This window comes from Olea europaea, chromosome 11, assembly GCF_002742605.1.
Source record: "Olea europaea var. sylvestris chromosome 11, O_europaea_v1, whole genome shotgun sequence".
Lineage (NCBI taxonomy): Eukaryota > Viridiplantae > Streptophyta > Magnoliopsida > Lamiales > Oleaceae > Olea > Olea europaea.
This window is the reverse complement of record NC_036247.1, coordinates 13,306,221-13,324,458: the sequence shown is the minus strand read 5'-3', so window position 1 is coordinate 13,324,458 and position 18,238 is coordinate 13,306,221. Positions and strand designations below refer to the sequence as shown.

At 35.9% G+C, this 18,238-nt stretch overlaps 3 protein-coding genes across 4 annotated transcripts in view; 1 reads left to right on the top strand and 2 right to left on the bottom strand.

The window, feature by feature from the left end:
- The window catches only part of LOC111404487 (UDP-glycosyltransferase 74E2-like), a 1,862-nt gene extending 1,477 nt beyond the window's left edge, over window positions 1–385 (bottom strand). Inside the window, exon 1 of the mRNA XM_023033285.1 lies at window positions 14–385. Within this exon, the coding sequence (XP_022889053.1) occupies window positions 14–291 (278 nt within the window). The 5' untranslated portion in view covers window positions 292–385. The remainder of the gene's footprint in view (window positions 1–13) is intronic.
- A 7,664-nt stretch (window positions 386–8,049) lies between these two features.
- LOC111403465 (BTB/POZ and TAZ domain-containing protein 3-like) lies at window positions 8,050–11,584 on the top strand. Its single transcript, XM_023031977.1, has 6 exons — window positions 8,050–8,265; window positions 9,452–9,838; window positions 9,914–10,044; window positions 10,129–10,435; window positions 10,866–11,179; window positions 11,273–11,584. The coding sequence occupies exons 2-6, from the start codon at window positions 9,497–9,499 to the stop codon at window positions 11,400–11,402; spliced, it is 1,224 nt and encodes a 407-aa protein (XP_022887745.1). The 5' UTR covers window positions 8,050–8,265; window positions 9,452–9,496; the 3' UTR covers window positions 11,403–11,584.
- Window positions 11,585–11,797: 213 nt separating this feature from the next.
- LOC111403466 (sm-like protein LSM36B) lies at window positions 11,798–14,638 on the bottom strand. Of its 2 annotated transcripts, none has more exons than XM_023031978.1 (4): window positions 14,529–14,638; window positions 12,901–13,036; window positions 12,206–12,319; window positions 11,798–12,117 (listed from the first exon to the last, which is right to left on the bottom strand). In XM_023031978.1, the coding sequence occupies exons 2-4, from the start codon at window positions 13,013–13,015 to the stop codon at window positions 12,071–12,073; spliced, it is 276 nt and encodes a 91-aa protein (XP_022887746.1). In that variant the 5' UTR covers window positions 13,016–13,036; window positions 14,529–14,638; the 3' UTR covers window positions 11,798–12,070. The 2 variants fall into 2 exon arrangements, with proteins under 2 accessions (XP_022887746.1, XP_022887747.1); XM_023031979.1 differs by lacking the exon at window positions 14,529–14,638 and adding an exon at window positions 14,389–14,522.
- Window positions 14,639–18,238: the final 3,600 nt, after the last annotated feature.

The following is an 18,238-nucleotide window of genomic DNA, read 5'->3' as shown; positions in this document are numbered from 1 at the left end:
GATGAGTCGAGGCAATCCCTGAGTGATTGTCTCTTTAAAGTTGTTGATAAAGACCTGATAGACGTCGCCTTCACTGGTGGTGGCGGCGGCATCGGGAATTGTCTCGATATTAATGAGATTGCTGGTGGTGGAGGCTTGGATTTGTAGTGATGAACTGATGAAAACAGTTGTGACTAGTGTAACACGAATGCCTTTGGTGATTAAGGTTTTGCATAATTGTAGCATAGGATTAATGTGACCTTGCAGAGGAAAAGGAAGTGCTAGAATATGAGTTCCACTTCCTGATGCCATTTTTTTTGTGTTAATAGTCTCCTTCTTCTGATACACATACAAATGTATGATAATTTACAATGCAAAAGAAAGGAGAGCATATATAAGAAGGTTGGCGGTTGGCCTGAAGTTTTGGAAATTAGGATAATGTCTTGATAGAATGGGTGGATACCGAACGGCAACGCACAATGGGTGAGGAATGCACGAAGTGAGCTGTTCGATTTGGTTGTTTCTTCACTAAATTTTCACACGTTGGTACATCAACTCTTCTAATAATCGAGAAGACATATGTTAAAGTTGACGTCACTAGTAGCGTATTGCCTTAATCAGGGGCAGATCGGAGGGGTTTGCAGGGTCAAGTGACCTCTAGATTTTGTAATAAAAAAAAAAGGTTTAGCTTTTTTTGATTAGAAGGTAGCCTATAAATTTTGTTTATGACCCCCTAAGGTCTACCCTTGGCCTTAATATTTTCTATTTGTTAACAAGAGTTGATGTAAATAATTATTAAAAATTTAGTGACAAGACAAACTATGTTGGATCAACCGAATAACATCTTTGTCTTGATTATTAGTCGGCAAAATAGTACTTTAAATAGTGTTTAACATAACATATATATATATATATAGAATGAGGTAGACAAGGTAAAAACGATATGTTGGTAATTTTAAAAATATCGGTACGCTTTCATGTAATATAATATATTTGATAATGTCTTGTGATTTCATATTCGAAAAATATATACTTAAGGACGAAACTTTCAAGGAATCCTGTTTTAAGAATGATTTATCAACTCTTTAGTTTTTTCCCCCCTTATAAAGGCTCCAAAAGTAATTCTTATTAGTATCTTAACATAACATACTCGAAAATGAAATTGGGGAATGATGATACCAATATTGGTATACCCGAGGACTCCATATGTGCTCCACTCACCTTTTTGCCATATGTCCTCGGGATCTTCCGAGACCTCGAGTATTTTGGTCCTCGAGGAAACTCATACGAATATTAACATCACCCCATGGTCCTCGAGAATAATTCTCCAGACATACTTCACTGACAGACCTTCTAGACCTAGGTGCCTAACAAACAAACACCTAAACACCCAAGAATTCTATATCAACTCTTACACCACTTGTCAGACAATTTCATTACGAGTAGGACATTCCTTACAAATAGGATTCCATTGGATAAAAAAATCCAACCGGCATAATCCTACTAGGAGTACACTACCTACCTCTATATAAATAGAACATTGAACCATTATTCAGGTTCGTTTTTCATTATTCTCTAGTTTATAGTCTCAAGCTTGTAATTCCCTTTCTGACTTAAGTATGGGAGGGGCGACGAGAACACACCTCGTTGCCTTTGTTTCAAGTACCAGAAGACTACGATCGTGCTCAATCCGAATCATCAAGCTCAGGAAATACACATGTACGATTTTTGGTAGCATCATGGAAGTTTTTAAATCAATTCTGATTGAGTGAAAACCAAAATAGCATATCTAGTAAAATGTAAGCTACACAATTTGTTGCATGCCGATCATTGTAAACCTAGAAAGGTTAATTGTTGTATGGTCACCAGAATTCTATTTGGCTCAACTTGAAAAGCTCATGGTGCGACATATGTGGTGAAACCAAAATTATGAGAGTATGGACGCGCTCACTCGCCCGCGCGCTCGTGTACATATATATGATGTATATTAGGGTTTCAATATATTATTCGGAGAAACCACCCAAAGCCTTTATCTCTTGTACTCATCTTTCATATGGTGAGTTTTTTCCTCCTCTATCCGTAATTTTTTCTATCCAAGTTTCTCGTAAATCTATATATTCTTGTTCATAAGTTTTCTATTACCTATTTTCATTTTATTTCTTATATTAACACTAATTCAACATTATTTGCGAGCAACATGCCCTGTGAAATCTTTTACTGTCATCAATACATTAATATAGTTGAGATCTCTAGCTCGAAGCTTTGGCAACAAAAAAGCCCTCTAAGATTGCTTAGCATTCTTGATGGTGTGGTGGGGTGGGGTGGGGTGAGTACATCCATGTTGGGACCGGTGGAAACAAAACGCAAGAATTGAGATTTAATAGACACTAATTTGAAGTATAATACAAGATCGTAAAATACCACGAACAAGATTAAAGTAAAAGATGAATTAAGCAGAGGAACGACGAAATTGATTAATATGGAGAGAATTACAACTGGACAACAATGATGCTTCAATAAAACTGATAGAGGAGCCTTGTATTTATAGTACACTTGGTCTAGCCCTAAAAAAGTCCCAAAAAGGTAGAAATATATAATTCAATTAGACTCCTATTTGAGTCACACTTCTAACAATCTCCACCTTCACTCCAATTCTGTTACAACGAACAAAACTCCTAGATTTCAAATCCATCTGCAACAAAATGAACCGATCAACGCAATAATCGAACTCTCCACCACCAAACCATCGTCCTCTACACGACGTCCACAAGCGACACCCGAACCCAAAACCCGGGTTCCCGAAATTTCACCAAGGAATTTTTGTTAACCAAACAAGGTCGAAGCACACCCTATAGCAGAAACCATACCACATGCTGGATCAGAAGGTCCCTTGCCAATATTGTCACCTTCAATGATTTCTAAAGCATTACATACATCTCCAAAACTGTACCTACGCTCCATGAGTCCATTGACATTACAAGAACACAGTGTACCCGCTAAAATTGGTGTCAAACTGGAATCACCAACACTCCCTTGAACAAAGTTCTTAACTGACCCATAGCCAAACATGAGAGGTACTATGTCAAATTGAATGTCCACCACGGTACTGAACTTATCCAAATGTCTCTGAACTCGTTCTGCTCTCCCCTGCAAGATGTACAACTGGGATTTCCTCCGTTCCTCCAGTACAACCCGGACACCCCTTCGAACTTTCAAGACTCTACCTCCACCAGAAAATTTGAACCTTTTTTCATTCAAGGTACTTAGTGATATGAGATTCTTTGTCAAGTCTGGAACATGGCGAACCTGATCAAGTGTCCTCACTGTTCCATCCCGTAACCTCAATCTTACGTTACCGATTCCTGCAACCTGCAAGATTTGTTGTTTCCCATGATAACTCCATCTTACTTCATTGTCTCATATGTTTGAAACAAGGCCCTATTGGGACACATATGATACGAACAAGCAGAATCCAGAATCCACTCCTCAGGTTTGGATTCCATGTCAGATACAGCCAACATCACATCTCCATCATCACAAAGATTTTCAGCAATATTAGTCTCGTTCGAATTACCTAATTGCCCCGCATGATTTGCATGTAAATCATCTTTACCCTGCAACTTGTCGCAATCTTTATTGATGTGTCATTTCCTCTTGCAGTAATAACAATACACATTGTTGTACCTCACCTTCGATCTACCCCTCCGTCGATCACCATGCGTAACAAGAGCATCCCCACTCCTAGATATAGGATCTCCAACCAACAGCTTCATCTTCTCCTTTGAGAACAGGGCGTCGTATACCTCCTCAATGGATAACGTGTCACGACTATACAGAATAGTATCACGAAAAGACAAAAAAGAATTGGGTAGCAAACACAACAGGACCAAGGCTAGATCCTCTTCATCATATTTTACATCCAACGTCTCCAAATCTGCAACGATCTCCTTGAACACAGAAAGGTGGTCCTGCAGTGACCCTCCTTCCGCCATGCGATGAGAATACAATCTCTGCTTTAGAGTCAGTTTGCTCGTCAAACTCTTTGTCATGCACAACTACTCCAGCTTGAGCCACAAAGCAGCTGCTGTCTTCTCCTTCAAAAACATCTTGCAGCAAATTGTTGGATAAATGAAGTTGGATTTGTGCTAAAGCCTTCCGATCCTTTCGTTGTTTCTCCTCCGTAGACAAGTTTGCTGGCATCCTATCAAAACCTAGCAAAGTATCATCAAGATCGATCTGCGTCAACACAGCTCTCACCTTTACTTGCCACAGCGAAAATCTTGTATTGCGATCCAATAGCGGAATTTCATACTTCAACGAATTCATCCTTGAAAAATCTCAACCAAATCACAAAGAACCTACAACACCTAAAACTGAAAACTTTCGAACGTGCAAATGGACAAAATAGTCCAGAACCACAATTTTGCCCAAAACTGAAATTGGACACCACCACAAAGTCCGTCTCATCGTCCGGAGAAAATTCCCTAAAGACACCGTCGCCGGAAAACCCCTCACGCGCCGCCACGCTCCTTGCCGGAGTTCCACCCGTCGACGACCGGCCGGTCACAAGCCGGCGAACTGTAACTCTTTCTGGACCGTCTCTGCCTGCTGGATCCACTAGTGGTGTTCGTTTCTCCAAAAGGTAAGTAGTTTCACCGAAAAACGCACAAACAAATCCGGTAGAAAATCGAAAAAAAGGACAAATTCGTTTTCTGATTTTCTGGTAATTTTCAGACCAATTTTCGATCAGTTTAGGGCCACAAATCCACCAATAACCCTGCTCTGATACCACTTTTTAGGACCAGTGGAAACGAAACGCAATAATTGAGATTTAATAGACACCAATTTGAAGTATAATACAAAATCGCAAAATACCACGAACAAGATTAAAGTAAAAGATGAATTAAGCAGAGGAACGACGAATTTTATTAATATGGAGAGAATTACAATTGGACAGTAATGATACTTCAATAAAACTGACAGAAGAACCTTGTATTTATAGTACACTTGGTCTAGCCCCAAAAACGTCCCAAAAAGAAATAAATATATAATTCAATTAGACTCTCTTCTAACAATCCACACAAGCTTGCTATAATCAGAGCCGATTCAAGCATTAGGCGAGTTAGGTGATTGTACAAGTCCCTTTATTTGTCAAAGGCTCCCAATTTTTAAAGTTTACATAATTTGTACTTTCTTCTGAAAAATTATGCCGGCAGTTAATATTATTCAAAAAATAATGAAAGATTATGAATTATTTTTTAGCTAGTGATATTGAAATATAAATAGTTTAACAAATTTAACTTACTGAAGAAAATTTCGCCAACAAATAAATTAAATGAAATATAAAAATTAAATTCTAATAAAAAAATTATTTTGAAAAAAATAATAAATTTTGAAAAAAATAATAATGTAGAAGTCGATAATATTATAGAGAAAGAATAAATGGTTATTTTAACTTATCTATCAATATCTTTTAAAAGAATAAAATTGACAAAATTATCATTGATAATCGGTGATGAATATGTTATATGTATTGACAATCACTAATTGATCCTTGTTTATAATTCCTCTGATTTACCAATAAATATTGATTTTAATCATAATCACGAATTGTCATATCGTCAGTCATTACTGACAAAATTTTTATAAGTGATCGTACACTCCATGTAATTTTTTATTAATGTTCTTGAAAATATCCTTTGAATTATTGCCTATGTCTCCCAAATTACTTGAGCCAACTTTGACTATAACAAGACCCTCATGCCTCATGGTTTCGAACACCACCACCATCCCAATCCTTACCAATATTGTAGTATCAACATTCATTTTTAGTTAGAAATGACAAATAGATGGGAGCATGATTAAAAGTTTTCCATTTACCATCCCTTTTAATTAAGTATTTATTTATGTGAAAATATTTTTAAATTTTTAACTATGATTAAAATTGAAAAATATATACATATATATAATTAAAGTAAAAAGAGTCAAGACGCAGGGGTGAAGCCTTGTTGTGTCCAGTGCGGACATATGCCCGTACTGAATTTTTAGGCCCAAACCCAATAAATTTTTTATTTTTTTTAATATTAGCAATGACCCATGATTTTGCTTGATTTTAGGCATATGTTGATTTGGACTTCACTTGCTTTTGCTTTTAGTTACTTGTTTTTGCTTTCATTTACTTGATAATAACATTATTGTACAACGATATCAAAGTATGAAAACTTGCAAGGAATACGTTTAATTATAAATTATATCATTTTTAGTATTATCGCAATTGTTTGATAACTTTATCATTATTAAATTCATGATCAAAACTCAATATTTGACGTGGGTTAAATTATGCCCACACTATAAGAATTTTCTGGCTTCACCCTTGTCAAGACGGATTTGAGAAATTCATAACAATGACTATAATTCCATCCCCGTGGGAGGAAAAAAATTGTCGTCGCTCCTATTTTTAGTCTTCCTTGATTTGGACACGTCCCGTTAGTAGTAGACGACCCTAGAGAAATCTTTTTAATTAATTCAGGCAGCAGTGTAAAGTTCATTTTCATAATTTTTTGAAAGTTTCCATATTTCTCTTTTATTTTTATCTTTAAATCGTAAAAAAATAATTTAAGAACCATTTAGGGCCGCCCCGGACGGACCGGCCGTCTCAAAAGTTTTTGTCTTACTTAAAAATAAATAAGTATTTTCCCTTTAATAATGTAAATTCAAACAGAAACTTGTGAGCCACACGAGAAATCCATGGTAAAACAACTTGTCACAGTGGGGCCTAACACATATGCACGACTGATTTGAACCAAAGTTATGGCATGTTTGGACTCAATCCTATAACAATTCTGCTATTTAAATAAACAATTCAAAGGGTGAAAACAAGGTTTCGTGGATTACAAGTGAAGAAAAATCTCAAATCAAAGTTAATATTTTATGAGATTCACAATTTTTCATTTACACATTACATTTACTTTTATCAAAATATACTAAAAATCTGATTTTAATCTATACCTAACATGAGCAAAATTTTAATAACCGATGATGGGCACAAACTCTATCTCGAAGAGAGAGATTCAGTTACGGTTTAGTTCTACATTTAAAGTATTGAATGATAATGGGAGAATTTACGTTTTCTTGACAATTTTCATCCATTAATCTCTCATTTGCTCGATTTTCCATTCTACCAAACATGCCTTAAAAATATTGGTATCTTTTAACAAATTGGTTTGCTTTTTCTCCCACTTAATAATGACCGCCCGCTCTCACAAGCAAAACAAGAGCTGTCTATCTCACTCTCCACCTCTCAATTCCTTATTGGTTAGAATTTGCTTTACTTTACCGGCCAATGAGTTCCATTCTGTAGCATGTCCAAAATCCCTCCCCCCGTCGTTCTCAATCAGCTACCTCAACGTATGCTGCTTGAGTTGAGTCAGAGATCTGCTATTAAATTTTGCAGTACATTCAATTAATTCTTGACATATCACTAATTTAGTATATTAATAGTGAAGTTAATGAAAATAAATCTGAAATAATATATTAATTATTGATGAAATATCAAGAATTAATTAAGTGAACAATAGAATGAACAACAAAATAGAACAGCAAATCTTGACTCACTTGAACCAAATTCAGGCCACGACCCTTTAAAGTGTAATGGAGGTCGCCAACCTAAATAACCATGTTCGCGTGAATTATCTTAATATTGATTAAAATATTGAACAAGACATTTTAATTATTGGGTCCTTTAATTATCTAATAAAATTGAAATATATTTTGATTAATTATCCTGTTTGATTTTCATTTTTTTTTCAAAATATATTTTTCCCTATTCTTTTATACCACATATTTTTATTAAAATAATATTACACGTAAATTAAAAAAATTTAAAATATATTCTCTATCAATCTACTATTTCAAATTATATTGTTATTTTAGACCAAGGGCTCGAACGCCTAAGTAGGACATAGTTCCAACAAAACTCGTATTGAGGATCATCAATTCTGATAACATTAAATGCAACAGCTGATGATTGTGTTGTCATAATTATTTTGGAGAAAACTAATAAATATGGGCATTGAATATTGAACATGCAAATCCCACACGTCATCCTCTGAAAGACGAACAAAAATACAAGAGAAAACCATTTCACACCCACTGGTTCACCGCCTTCACACTAATCAGAACACCTCTGTGTCTCCCTCTCTAGAATTTTCTTTTTCTTTTTCCTTTTCTTTCAAGAATGTCTACATAGAATCACAGTCCAATAATCCGATATTCTCTGTTGTTCGGGTGAGATTCAAATTGGGTTCCTTTATTTTATTTTTTTTGTTGCAGAATCTCGAAGTGTATCGAGTGTTTTCTGTTTTCATTTTTGGGGTTGCAGTTCAATAATCTGGATATCTGTGTGTGTATAAGCTTGAAAAAGTGTTGTTCTTGTATTAATGGTTGATTTTTCTTACCATTTTTTCTTTCCGTTATTATCAGTGACAGTGAAGGGTATAACCATATTCTGTGTAATTCATTGGAATAAATCGCCTAAATCTTGATTTTTGGCTGAATTTTTATCATACGGCATGATTGGGACATCCATTTTAGTCCATTTTGTGCAAATTTTTTGTATCTATGATTTAACTGATTATTCGTTTTGAGTGGTGAATTGCTTGTCTTGTATTTGAGTAAAGCAAATCCAAAGTGCTTGTAATTAGTCACAATTGAATTTACGATAATTAGATCATTTTCATGGTAGTCTGCAAACGAGTTGACCATTTGTATGGGATCCCAGTTGAGATTTCCTCTTAGTTTGATTATTTTTCATGTTCTTGTTTTGCTTTCGCACTTTTGTAAAGTACTTGGAGTGGAGTAGTTTGATGGAAATGGATTTTTTTCAATTATTTATTATACATCATCAAAAACAGAGTCAATGGAGTTGATTCGTAATAAAAAGCATTGGTATTATATGACAAGGGATATATTCTTGAATTTTAAATATATATGTGAGAGGTACTACCATTTTTCTTCGAGAATTTAGAATTTTAGCAAAAAGATATACACATACATACAAAATTTATTCGTTTTATATTCCGATATATTCTTGAATGTTAAATATATATGCAAGAGACACTTCCTTTTTTTCTTTACGAACTTTGATTTTTAGCAATGAGACATACACGTCAACTGTTATTTTAATAAGTTGATTTTAGCTATGTTTGGTACTTTTCTATTCACCCTTTTATCGGTGGGTTGGGGGTGAAGAACAAAGGAAAAATGCTGTCTCGTGACAGCATTCTGTTATTAGGGGACTTCAGAGTGCAGTGCACGACTCTAGTTAGGCATTTTAGAAATGATTCTTTCTAAAGCAGCTTCCTAGATTCCAATTGGAAATTTAAGCATTTGGTTTGATTTTGTAGCTTTTTCTATTTATATCAACATTAGAGTGATTATAGGTTATTGAGCTTGTATTCTTAATTTTACACAGGCTCTTGCTGGACGTGTCACTCATTACATATATAAAATAGGTGTTATGGCTTATATGGATCTTGATACTCCCTGGTCATCATCTCTTATGGAGTCTTTTGATCGATCTTTCAACATACACATAGGGGAAGGAAATTTGGCAGAGACTTTGGATTTTGTTGAGATTCCAAATTCTTCGACAGCTTATAATCATGATATTCCTAAACCTCCTCCGCCCCCAAGTAAAGTTTGTACAAAAATGATAAAGCATAAAGGACTAGCAGATTCTTCTTGTGTTCCAAAGGAAACAAAAGATGCATGGGACAAGCTCTTCAAACAGGGATATGGAGCAGATGTACATATTATTACAGAGGATGGGTTGATTATTGCAGCTCATCATGTCATTCTGGTTAGTAATTGATTTGAAAATGTTTACCTTAAATCTTGTTCATTTTTCTTAGCTTTTTTCTTCGTTTTTGTGTAGGGCATTGCATCGCCTATACTTGGGAACCTCCTGCAGAAACTGAAAGTTAAGAATGGTATCAGATATTTAAAGATTCCTGGGGTACCTTATGATGGTCTTTGCACGTTTGTCCGTTACCTCTATTCATCTTGGTATGCTGGAACACTTTCTTTTCGTCTTCCCATTTTCTTGTGAGTTTATCTCATGTAGTTTCTCACTTTTGTATATTGATGCAGCTATGAAGAATACGAGATGAAGAAATATGTTCTCCATTTACTGGTTTTGTCACATACGTACATGGTACCATCTCTTAAAAGAGTTTGTATACACCACCTGGAACAGGGTTGGCTTAACAAAGAAAATGTTATAGATATGCTACAATTAGCTAGGAATTGTGATGCACCACGGCTTGTTTTGGTTTGCCTGCGTTTGATAATAAGGGACTTCAAATCCATATCGTCGACGGAAGGATGGAAAGTAATGAAGCGTGCTAATCCGGCTCTTGAACAAGAACTCTTAGAATCGGTGGTTGAAGCGGATACAGTAAGTAATTGGTCTTATTGACTTATTCCGTTGAAACTTTCGTGTTTCAATCTCATGATTGAAGTGTAATTTCATGTATATATTACTAATACTTCGAGCAGTGCAATTTATAGGGATCTGCATTACTTAATATCACTGTAACAGTATCTTTTTTACACACACTCATTGTCACTTGTAAGTTTTATGAAATTTGTTTTGATGGGTTATGTCAAATGGATTCTCAATGTCCCATCTGACGTTCTCGTACGATGAATTATTGATCCTACTGTTTGTCGTTTGAAGTTGTATCAACTTTCTTTAAATTATCAAATTTTGTACTATAAAGGGAGTTTCAGTATCCACATTTTTCCCGAGTAGCACAGTAAGTTTATGATTTCACGCCATAGTTTGTCAGTCAATAACCTATATTAGTTTTAACTTTGTGTCTTAGAGAAAACAAGAGAGATTGAAGAAGATTGAAGAGAGAAAGGTGTATCTGCAACTGCACGAGGCAATGGAGGCTCTGCTCCACATTTGCAGAGATGGATGCAGGACTATCGGGCCACGTGACAAAGTGCTGAAAGGAAATGAGGTCATCTGCAATTTTCAAGCTTGCAAGGGACTTGAGACTCTAATCCGCCATTTCTCGGGTTGTAAGACTAAAGTTCCTGGTGGATGTATACACTGCAAGCGCATGTGGCAGCTTCTCGAATTGCATTCACGCACGTGCAATGAGCCCGATTATTGCAAGGTTCCTCTTTGTAGGTATGTTTATTTGCATTGTTGTTTATGAAGTATAAAGTCATTCGATTTGAGAAGTGTGTAGTTATTCTTCTGTTTCGTGTATTTCAATTGCAGACATTTCAAGGAGAAAATGCAGCGACAAAACAAGAAAGACGAGGCAAGGTGGAAACTTTTGGTAAGCAAAGTGATAGCAACAAAGAATGCTCTTGGACCATTCTCATCCCGCCAATCAAGTTTTTTATGACTAGAATGGAGTATGGCCTATATTTTAGCGGCCTTGATCGAATCTAAAAACTGGAACGCAAATAGAATAAAGGGAAGTGTATATAGAAGTGGATGTAGAGAATAAATAACGTAACACTGACAGTGTTGAATTATGGATGTATGAGTTATATTGTTTACTTAAATGTAGTTCATATAGAAAGATGAATGAGCAATCACCAATGGATTTTTGCAATGCAGAAGTTCATATACGTTACCGCTCAGGTTCAGATTCGAAATGACTGTTTCTAGAACTGCGAATACGACTGGTAGGAAACGAATACACTTCTAAGGTCAAGATTAGAGGTATTATTGTCAAGGTATTCTATACTACATTTGGGTTGAGACACTAGGATTAAAAATGCTGCAGCCATCACGCGAGGAAAGTTTTAAGATGTTCATTCAGGCTTGGGTTGGGTTTGTGTACAAGTAACCATCTGCAATTCAAATGCCAAGCGCCTATCAAATTCCGGCCTACATACTTTTACATCAATAATTTAAAAGCTACAAACAAGACTAGGATACATGTATTCAAAAGAATATCGAGGTCTAACCCTTTTAAATCTGTATTACACAACAGCTCAATCGACAGAAATTTTGATATGAAAAACATAATTATGATAGATTCGTGTCCTCAGAACATCTGTGATACTAAGCCCCTTCACCTAATGTCCTCTTTGTTGTGCTGATATAAAGCACTGCATAGAGATTCAAAATAGCTATCAATCAGTTTGTGAAAAATGTGTATCGACTCCAAAAAACAACAATACTCTAATACGTAGTTACCATTATTCCCGCGAATAAATGCATCCCCATATTTATTTTTCAATTGCCCATTGACATATTCTTCAGTTTGCTCCATTGCTATGTTCATATATCCATCCAGACAGGCAAGGATACCTACAAAAGATTGTCAGATGTTCATCCACATAGATCATATTGTATGAAGACAGCTTCAATGAAACTTAGGGAATGAAAAGGGAGAAAATATACTGTTTCCATATTATCCCAAAAAAATTGAAACTGTAAATGGTTCCATTCTTATCCACATCATCCTTTATCATTTTGCCGGAGGGGTGAAAAATATTAACAGCACGACTAGGGTCTCTCAAAAGATTGAAAATGCTCCACAAGACATACAGTTTTGTGACTCATCCTTAGATCATATACTGAAAACCAGAAATTAATTTTTCAATCAAATGAAGGGCAGTAGGGGAAGTAAAAAAATGAAATAGATACAAGAAACTTTTCATGCACAAATAGTTGATTTACATGAGCTGCTTCCCCAGCCTCATAGTGGAGCAAAGGTGCAACAATGACATATACTACCCAATAGATAGCAGTACCAAAAGAGGAAGGGAAAAAATATAGCAAATTGATAGAAACATTATAAAACTGTAGAATAAAAAATGCTTAAGCCCAAAATTGAGAAAAAGTAAAACATTATCAATGGAAACAAGGTGAGAATAGAAATGATTGACCTCGGTAGTCAACGCCAGAATTCAATTTGACAACAACAGGTCGACCACGAATAGATTTCAGAAAATCAGCTGGAGTTTTTGTAGTAGCTGAAACCTTCTCTCCAGTCCCACTCATTTCTTCTTACTAAATGGGAGACTACAAGCATATGGAGAATTATCAATCAGCATACCGAAAGAAATGAAAAATCAGCTAACATTTTGTCTATAGATAACCAAATTATACCTTACTGAGCACCCAACCGATATATAATTGTAAAGGAAAATCAAAGATGGAGAAGATAAAAAATGCAGCAACATATTCAAGCAATCATGTTCTTTGTAAACTGGTGAAAATTAAGAGATGGGCTGATAAATGAAAGGCAACCAACAAAAGCAGCTCCGTCTACTATGACAACAAATGAAAAACAGGAAAAAATCCTCAAAATCCATTCAAAATCAATTTCAAGCTGCATACATATAACCAGGAAGCCCTTAACAGCAATTAATAATGCCATCAAAACAAAATATCATCTCTCAGCAGCATCTTATGAAGTAAACCATTTATAACATACAACTAATGTTGTAATATTGAGCTGTACGTGCTGCAATGCAGAACTTAATAGTGGCAAATTCGACTAAGCGCAGAAATAACGGTATGACGTTCAAATTTACAACATACAACTATAAAGTTCAGCAAGCCACGAACAATACGAAAGGAATCTGTGATATGAAGTGGCTAAATACCTGCACTAATCTACAACTATATATGCACAGCACAAATGAGTGAAACAGAAAAATTATTAAATGCAAGAAATAACTGCAGTTGCAAAATTCAGCCATAAATGTTTTGTAGAAATTAGACTGTAGCATAACAGCATATTCTTTTTCTTCCTTATTCTAGTAAACGAGAATATCAATTTCTACACTAGGCAAGTATCAAAGAAACTGTTGTGCTTTAGATTTTCCTTAGATAAATTACTACAAAAAAACACAAGAAGTTCAATCTTAGGCTGACAGCCAACATTTTTTTGTCACGTCTTGAGATATGAAATTTTATATGAACTTTGTTGAGGTGTCCCTTACAAGCAAGAAGCCACGTCGGATTAACCAAAAGTTAACATGGCCCGTACTGATTGTAAAGGATCTAAATGCTTTAGATCCAGATATAGAATTAGCAATGAAAGGAACATAATGAAGAAAACTATTAATGCAACAGTTCTCAATACGGCTTAGTTGTTCTAAGCGAAGTCATAGCTAAAAATATCATTTTTACTCTTAGGAATGTAAAATCGAATATAAGTTTATGAATTTCAACATAGGAACCCATATTCTCTTTAGCCAAACTGCGAGAATATAACAAAGCCCTTTTAAGGATTTAATTTTCACTCGCCCAAATAGACGTTATATAAATGCATGAACATACAAGTTATTCCTACACTGAGCAAAGAATTTCTTTTCACCTACGCACATCAACGCTATATACAAATAAGAAAATCAAAGAAATTCTACCAATTCTGAAAAATAATATGCAGAAAGATGCAACAGGAAGGCAGAAGGGATTGAATTGGGTCGAGTAGGAGAAACAAAAGCAAGCGACCAGAAAGGGGGAATACTAGATTCGCCCACAACGAAGCGTATTTGAATTTTACCTTGTCGTTAATTCTTCGTATAGATTGAAGACAGCTACAATTGCAAAAACCCTAACGAGGTAGAAGACGTTTTGCTCGGTACAAATTTTGGAGCCCTATCCCACGGGGCTTTTCAAAAATGGTTAAACCCCAACGTTAAGGGTCCCACCGTCTCTGTCATGAAGTAACGTGAGAAAGGTAAATCGCAGGTTATGCCTCCAAAGGTACAGGGTGGAAGGTTGCTTGTACACTTGCACTTACTCAAGAGCCAAAACCATATTTCAGGATTCGAACTCTTGACGCAGTAATTTCAAGGAAAACTGGATTTCTCCATCCTCCCCTTTTATCACTTGAAGATGTGCTCTGCGGGCCACAGGGGGCTTTTCATTATTACGCCTGATGTGACCCTGGTAAAATAGTAAACAATAATGCTACTCAACCATTTCTACTATTTTGCAATAGTATGACTTCATGACTCTGGTGTAATACTTAGGGAATTGGTTGTGTGATTAGCTCATGTGGTTTTTTTTTTTTTTTTTTTTTTAATCTCATTTCTTACCCGTTTGATAAATAGATTCCCGATTATTGGGTACTTTTAATTTTGAATTATCGTTGGGAAAATTGTTGTATTGTTGTACATTATTCGACATTGTAATTGATTTGTTTGTTGTAGGGAAAGAAATTTTAGAATATGAAGATGACATTATATCGGTGGAATCTGATGATGAAAATGTTGTGGATAATACGAGCATATTGGGGTGATGATATGTTAGTTGGAGATGGTGCGATTACGCCTGAGATCTATATGAAATTTAAGGATGCAAATGAAATTTTTGAGTTTTACAAGAGATATGCATACAAAATTTGTTTCCCAATTAGAAAAAAAATAATTCGAGAAAGAATGATGATGGAGTATTGAGAAATGTGACATTTGTTTGTAGTCGTGAAGGGAAGAGAATCATAAATACAAGCGATTCTTTAAAGCCGCAAGCAACCATTCAGAGTGGATGTAAAGTCAGGATCACTGGATGTTCATATATTTATGGAGTATGGAAAATTAACACAGTACACCTGGATCACAATCACAAGACAAGCCCTTCGAAATCTAGACTATATCGATGCAACCGAGAGTTGAGTGCACATGTGAAACGACGACTTGAAGTAAATGACATGGTAGGAATTCCGCTGCACAAGAGTTACAACTCTACAGTTGTTGAAGCAGGTGGATATGAAAATATGACTTGCATCGAACGGAATTGTTGAAACTATGTTGAAAAAATGAGGTGATTACGACTTGGAGAGGGGGATGCAGCAGCAATACAATCATATTTCTCTAAAATGAAAGCACGATGCTCGGGCTTTTACTTTAGTATGAATTTGGATGTCGATTTACGTCTAAAGAATGTTTTCTAGGCAGATAATAGGAGTAGGCAAGCATATAAGGAGTTCGATGACAGTGTTACGTTCGACACTACGTACCCCTTTTGTTGGAGTGAACCACCATGGATAGTTGACACTCCTTGGATGTGGTCTGGTGTCGAATGAGGATACAGAGACATTTGTATGGCTATTTCGGACATGGTTGTAATGTATGCATCGACAAGCTCCACATGGGATAATTACAGACCAAGATAGAGTTATGCAAAATGTAATACAGATTGTGTTTTTCCAATACAAAACATAGATGGTGCTTATGGTACACACTTAAAAATTGCCTGGGAAGTTTGGATACCATGTAGATAAGGGTTCCATATTTAGTAATATACACGGTTTGGTCTATGATTGTCAATCTGCGGAAGAATTCGAAAATGGCTGGAAAGTGATGATCGAAACGTTTAACTTGTATGATAATGAATGGCTGGCGGGTTTGTATGAGAACAGGGGACGTTGGGTACCTTGCTTTTTGAAAACCACATTTTGGGCAGGGATGTCAACAACTCAACGCAATAAGAGTATGAATGCATTTTTTTTATGGTTATATACATTCGAAGACGACATTGAAGCAACTTGTTGAACAATACAAACGTGCATTGAAAAGTAAGATTGAGAAAGAATTTAGCGGACTTCAAGTCCTTCTCACAAATGGTGCCGTGTGCAACAAGATATGAAACGGAGAAACAATTCTAAGTAGTTTACACAATTTTAAAATTCAAGGAAGTTCAAGAGGAGTTAACAGGTAAAGTTTATTGCGACCTCATATCTGTTTCAGAGGGACTATAGGGGACGACTTATGAGATATGAGAGGATGTACTACATGACGAGCATTCGAAGAAAAAAACTTTTTTCGTCTCATTTCAAGGAGACGAATGTGAAATCACTTGCAGTTGTCACAATTTTGAGTTTCGAGGAATTATTTGCAGACATACGGTCGCAGTACTAGTCCATAATGATGTCAAATCAGTTCCAGAAAGGTATATAATACGGAGATGGCAGCGAGATGTTAGTAGAGCCCACATGAGGGTAGTAGTGCATTATGATGGTATGGTTAGTACTCCCGAACAATTGAGGTACGACAAAATGTGTCAACGCTTTGCTACATTGGTGAACATGACGGCATACGACCTTTTGAGTCTTAGTAACTATGCAAGAATTATACTTGGAAGAACCATTCACTACAAGAAAACTTGTGTTAAAACCAGCTTAAATCTTGAGACCAAATTCACACAAAAATAAAAAAATTCAACGAAAGAGTGTTGTTAAAATAAATAACGACCAAATATGTACACACACACTTTAAGGTAAAGCTTGTCGTTGCATACTCACACACAAGTATCAAGCACATGAAAGCTCGAACCCACTTTCATAAATAATGTCCAACAAGGCGAAGTTTTCCCATTTATAGGTGTACAATTGTGAACCAACCCAATAGATCTTTGTGACTTCATGTACTTGATTCTCACTTAATATATATACATATATACTTGAGTTTTCTCCAGATTTGGTCGGAGAAGATGGGCGGTAACAGCTACAAGTCAACAACAAGCGATCGAATGTCTTAGAAATGGAAGAGCGAGCATATCGGCAACATGGATTCCATGGTCTTCGACAGTGTCTCTATCGAGGAGCTAGAGCGGCATCAATCAGTGCTGCAAAGTTGAGGAAATCAGATTAGGGCAGTGACTCCCCGTTTGTGAAATGAAAAGGGTATTGATTTGGAGTGAATCGGGTAAGCATTTTGGGCTGGGTATCAAACAATTTTAAAATTTGAATTTCAAAACGGGGAGACTTGGCCCAGTTCTTTCTTTATTTATTTATTTTTTTTCAACAGATTTTTCACCTCATGTGGTCAAGTCGAGTGTCATGCGGAATGGCTGGGTAGCATTATTGAATAGTAAAGAATGATGCTGCACTTACATAGGCCTGTTTGCCAGGCTACACACATGGGGGCCTAACGCCTTTTTTTAGGTGGGGCCTGCTGCTATAGTGAGGAGCCTGTGAGGCCCCTGTGAAGAGTTGCCCTGTATCTAGGGCTGTAAATAGATCGGATATGGAGCGCATCTGTCCAAATTCGATCCGATCCGTTAATAAAAATTATCCTATCCGATCTGATTAAATAATCCAACGGATATTTGATTGTTAAAATCATATCCGATTTGCTATGTTATCGGATATCTGATCCGATAATCCAATCCGAATTTAAAAAAAAATAAAATTCCACCATTTTTTTTGTTAATATTTTTTTCCAAAAAATATTTTAACAATCTTGATGGACTCACCTATTATATTAGAAG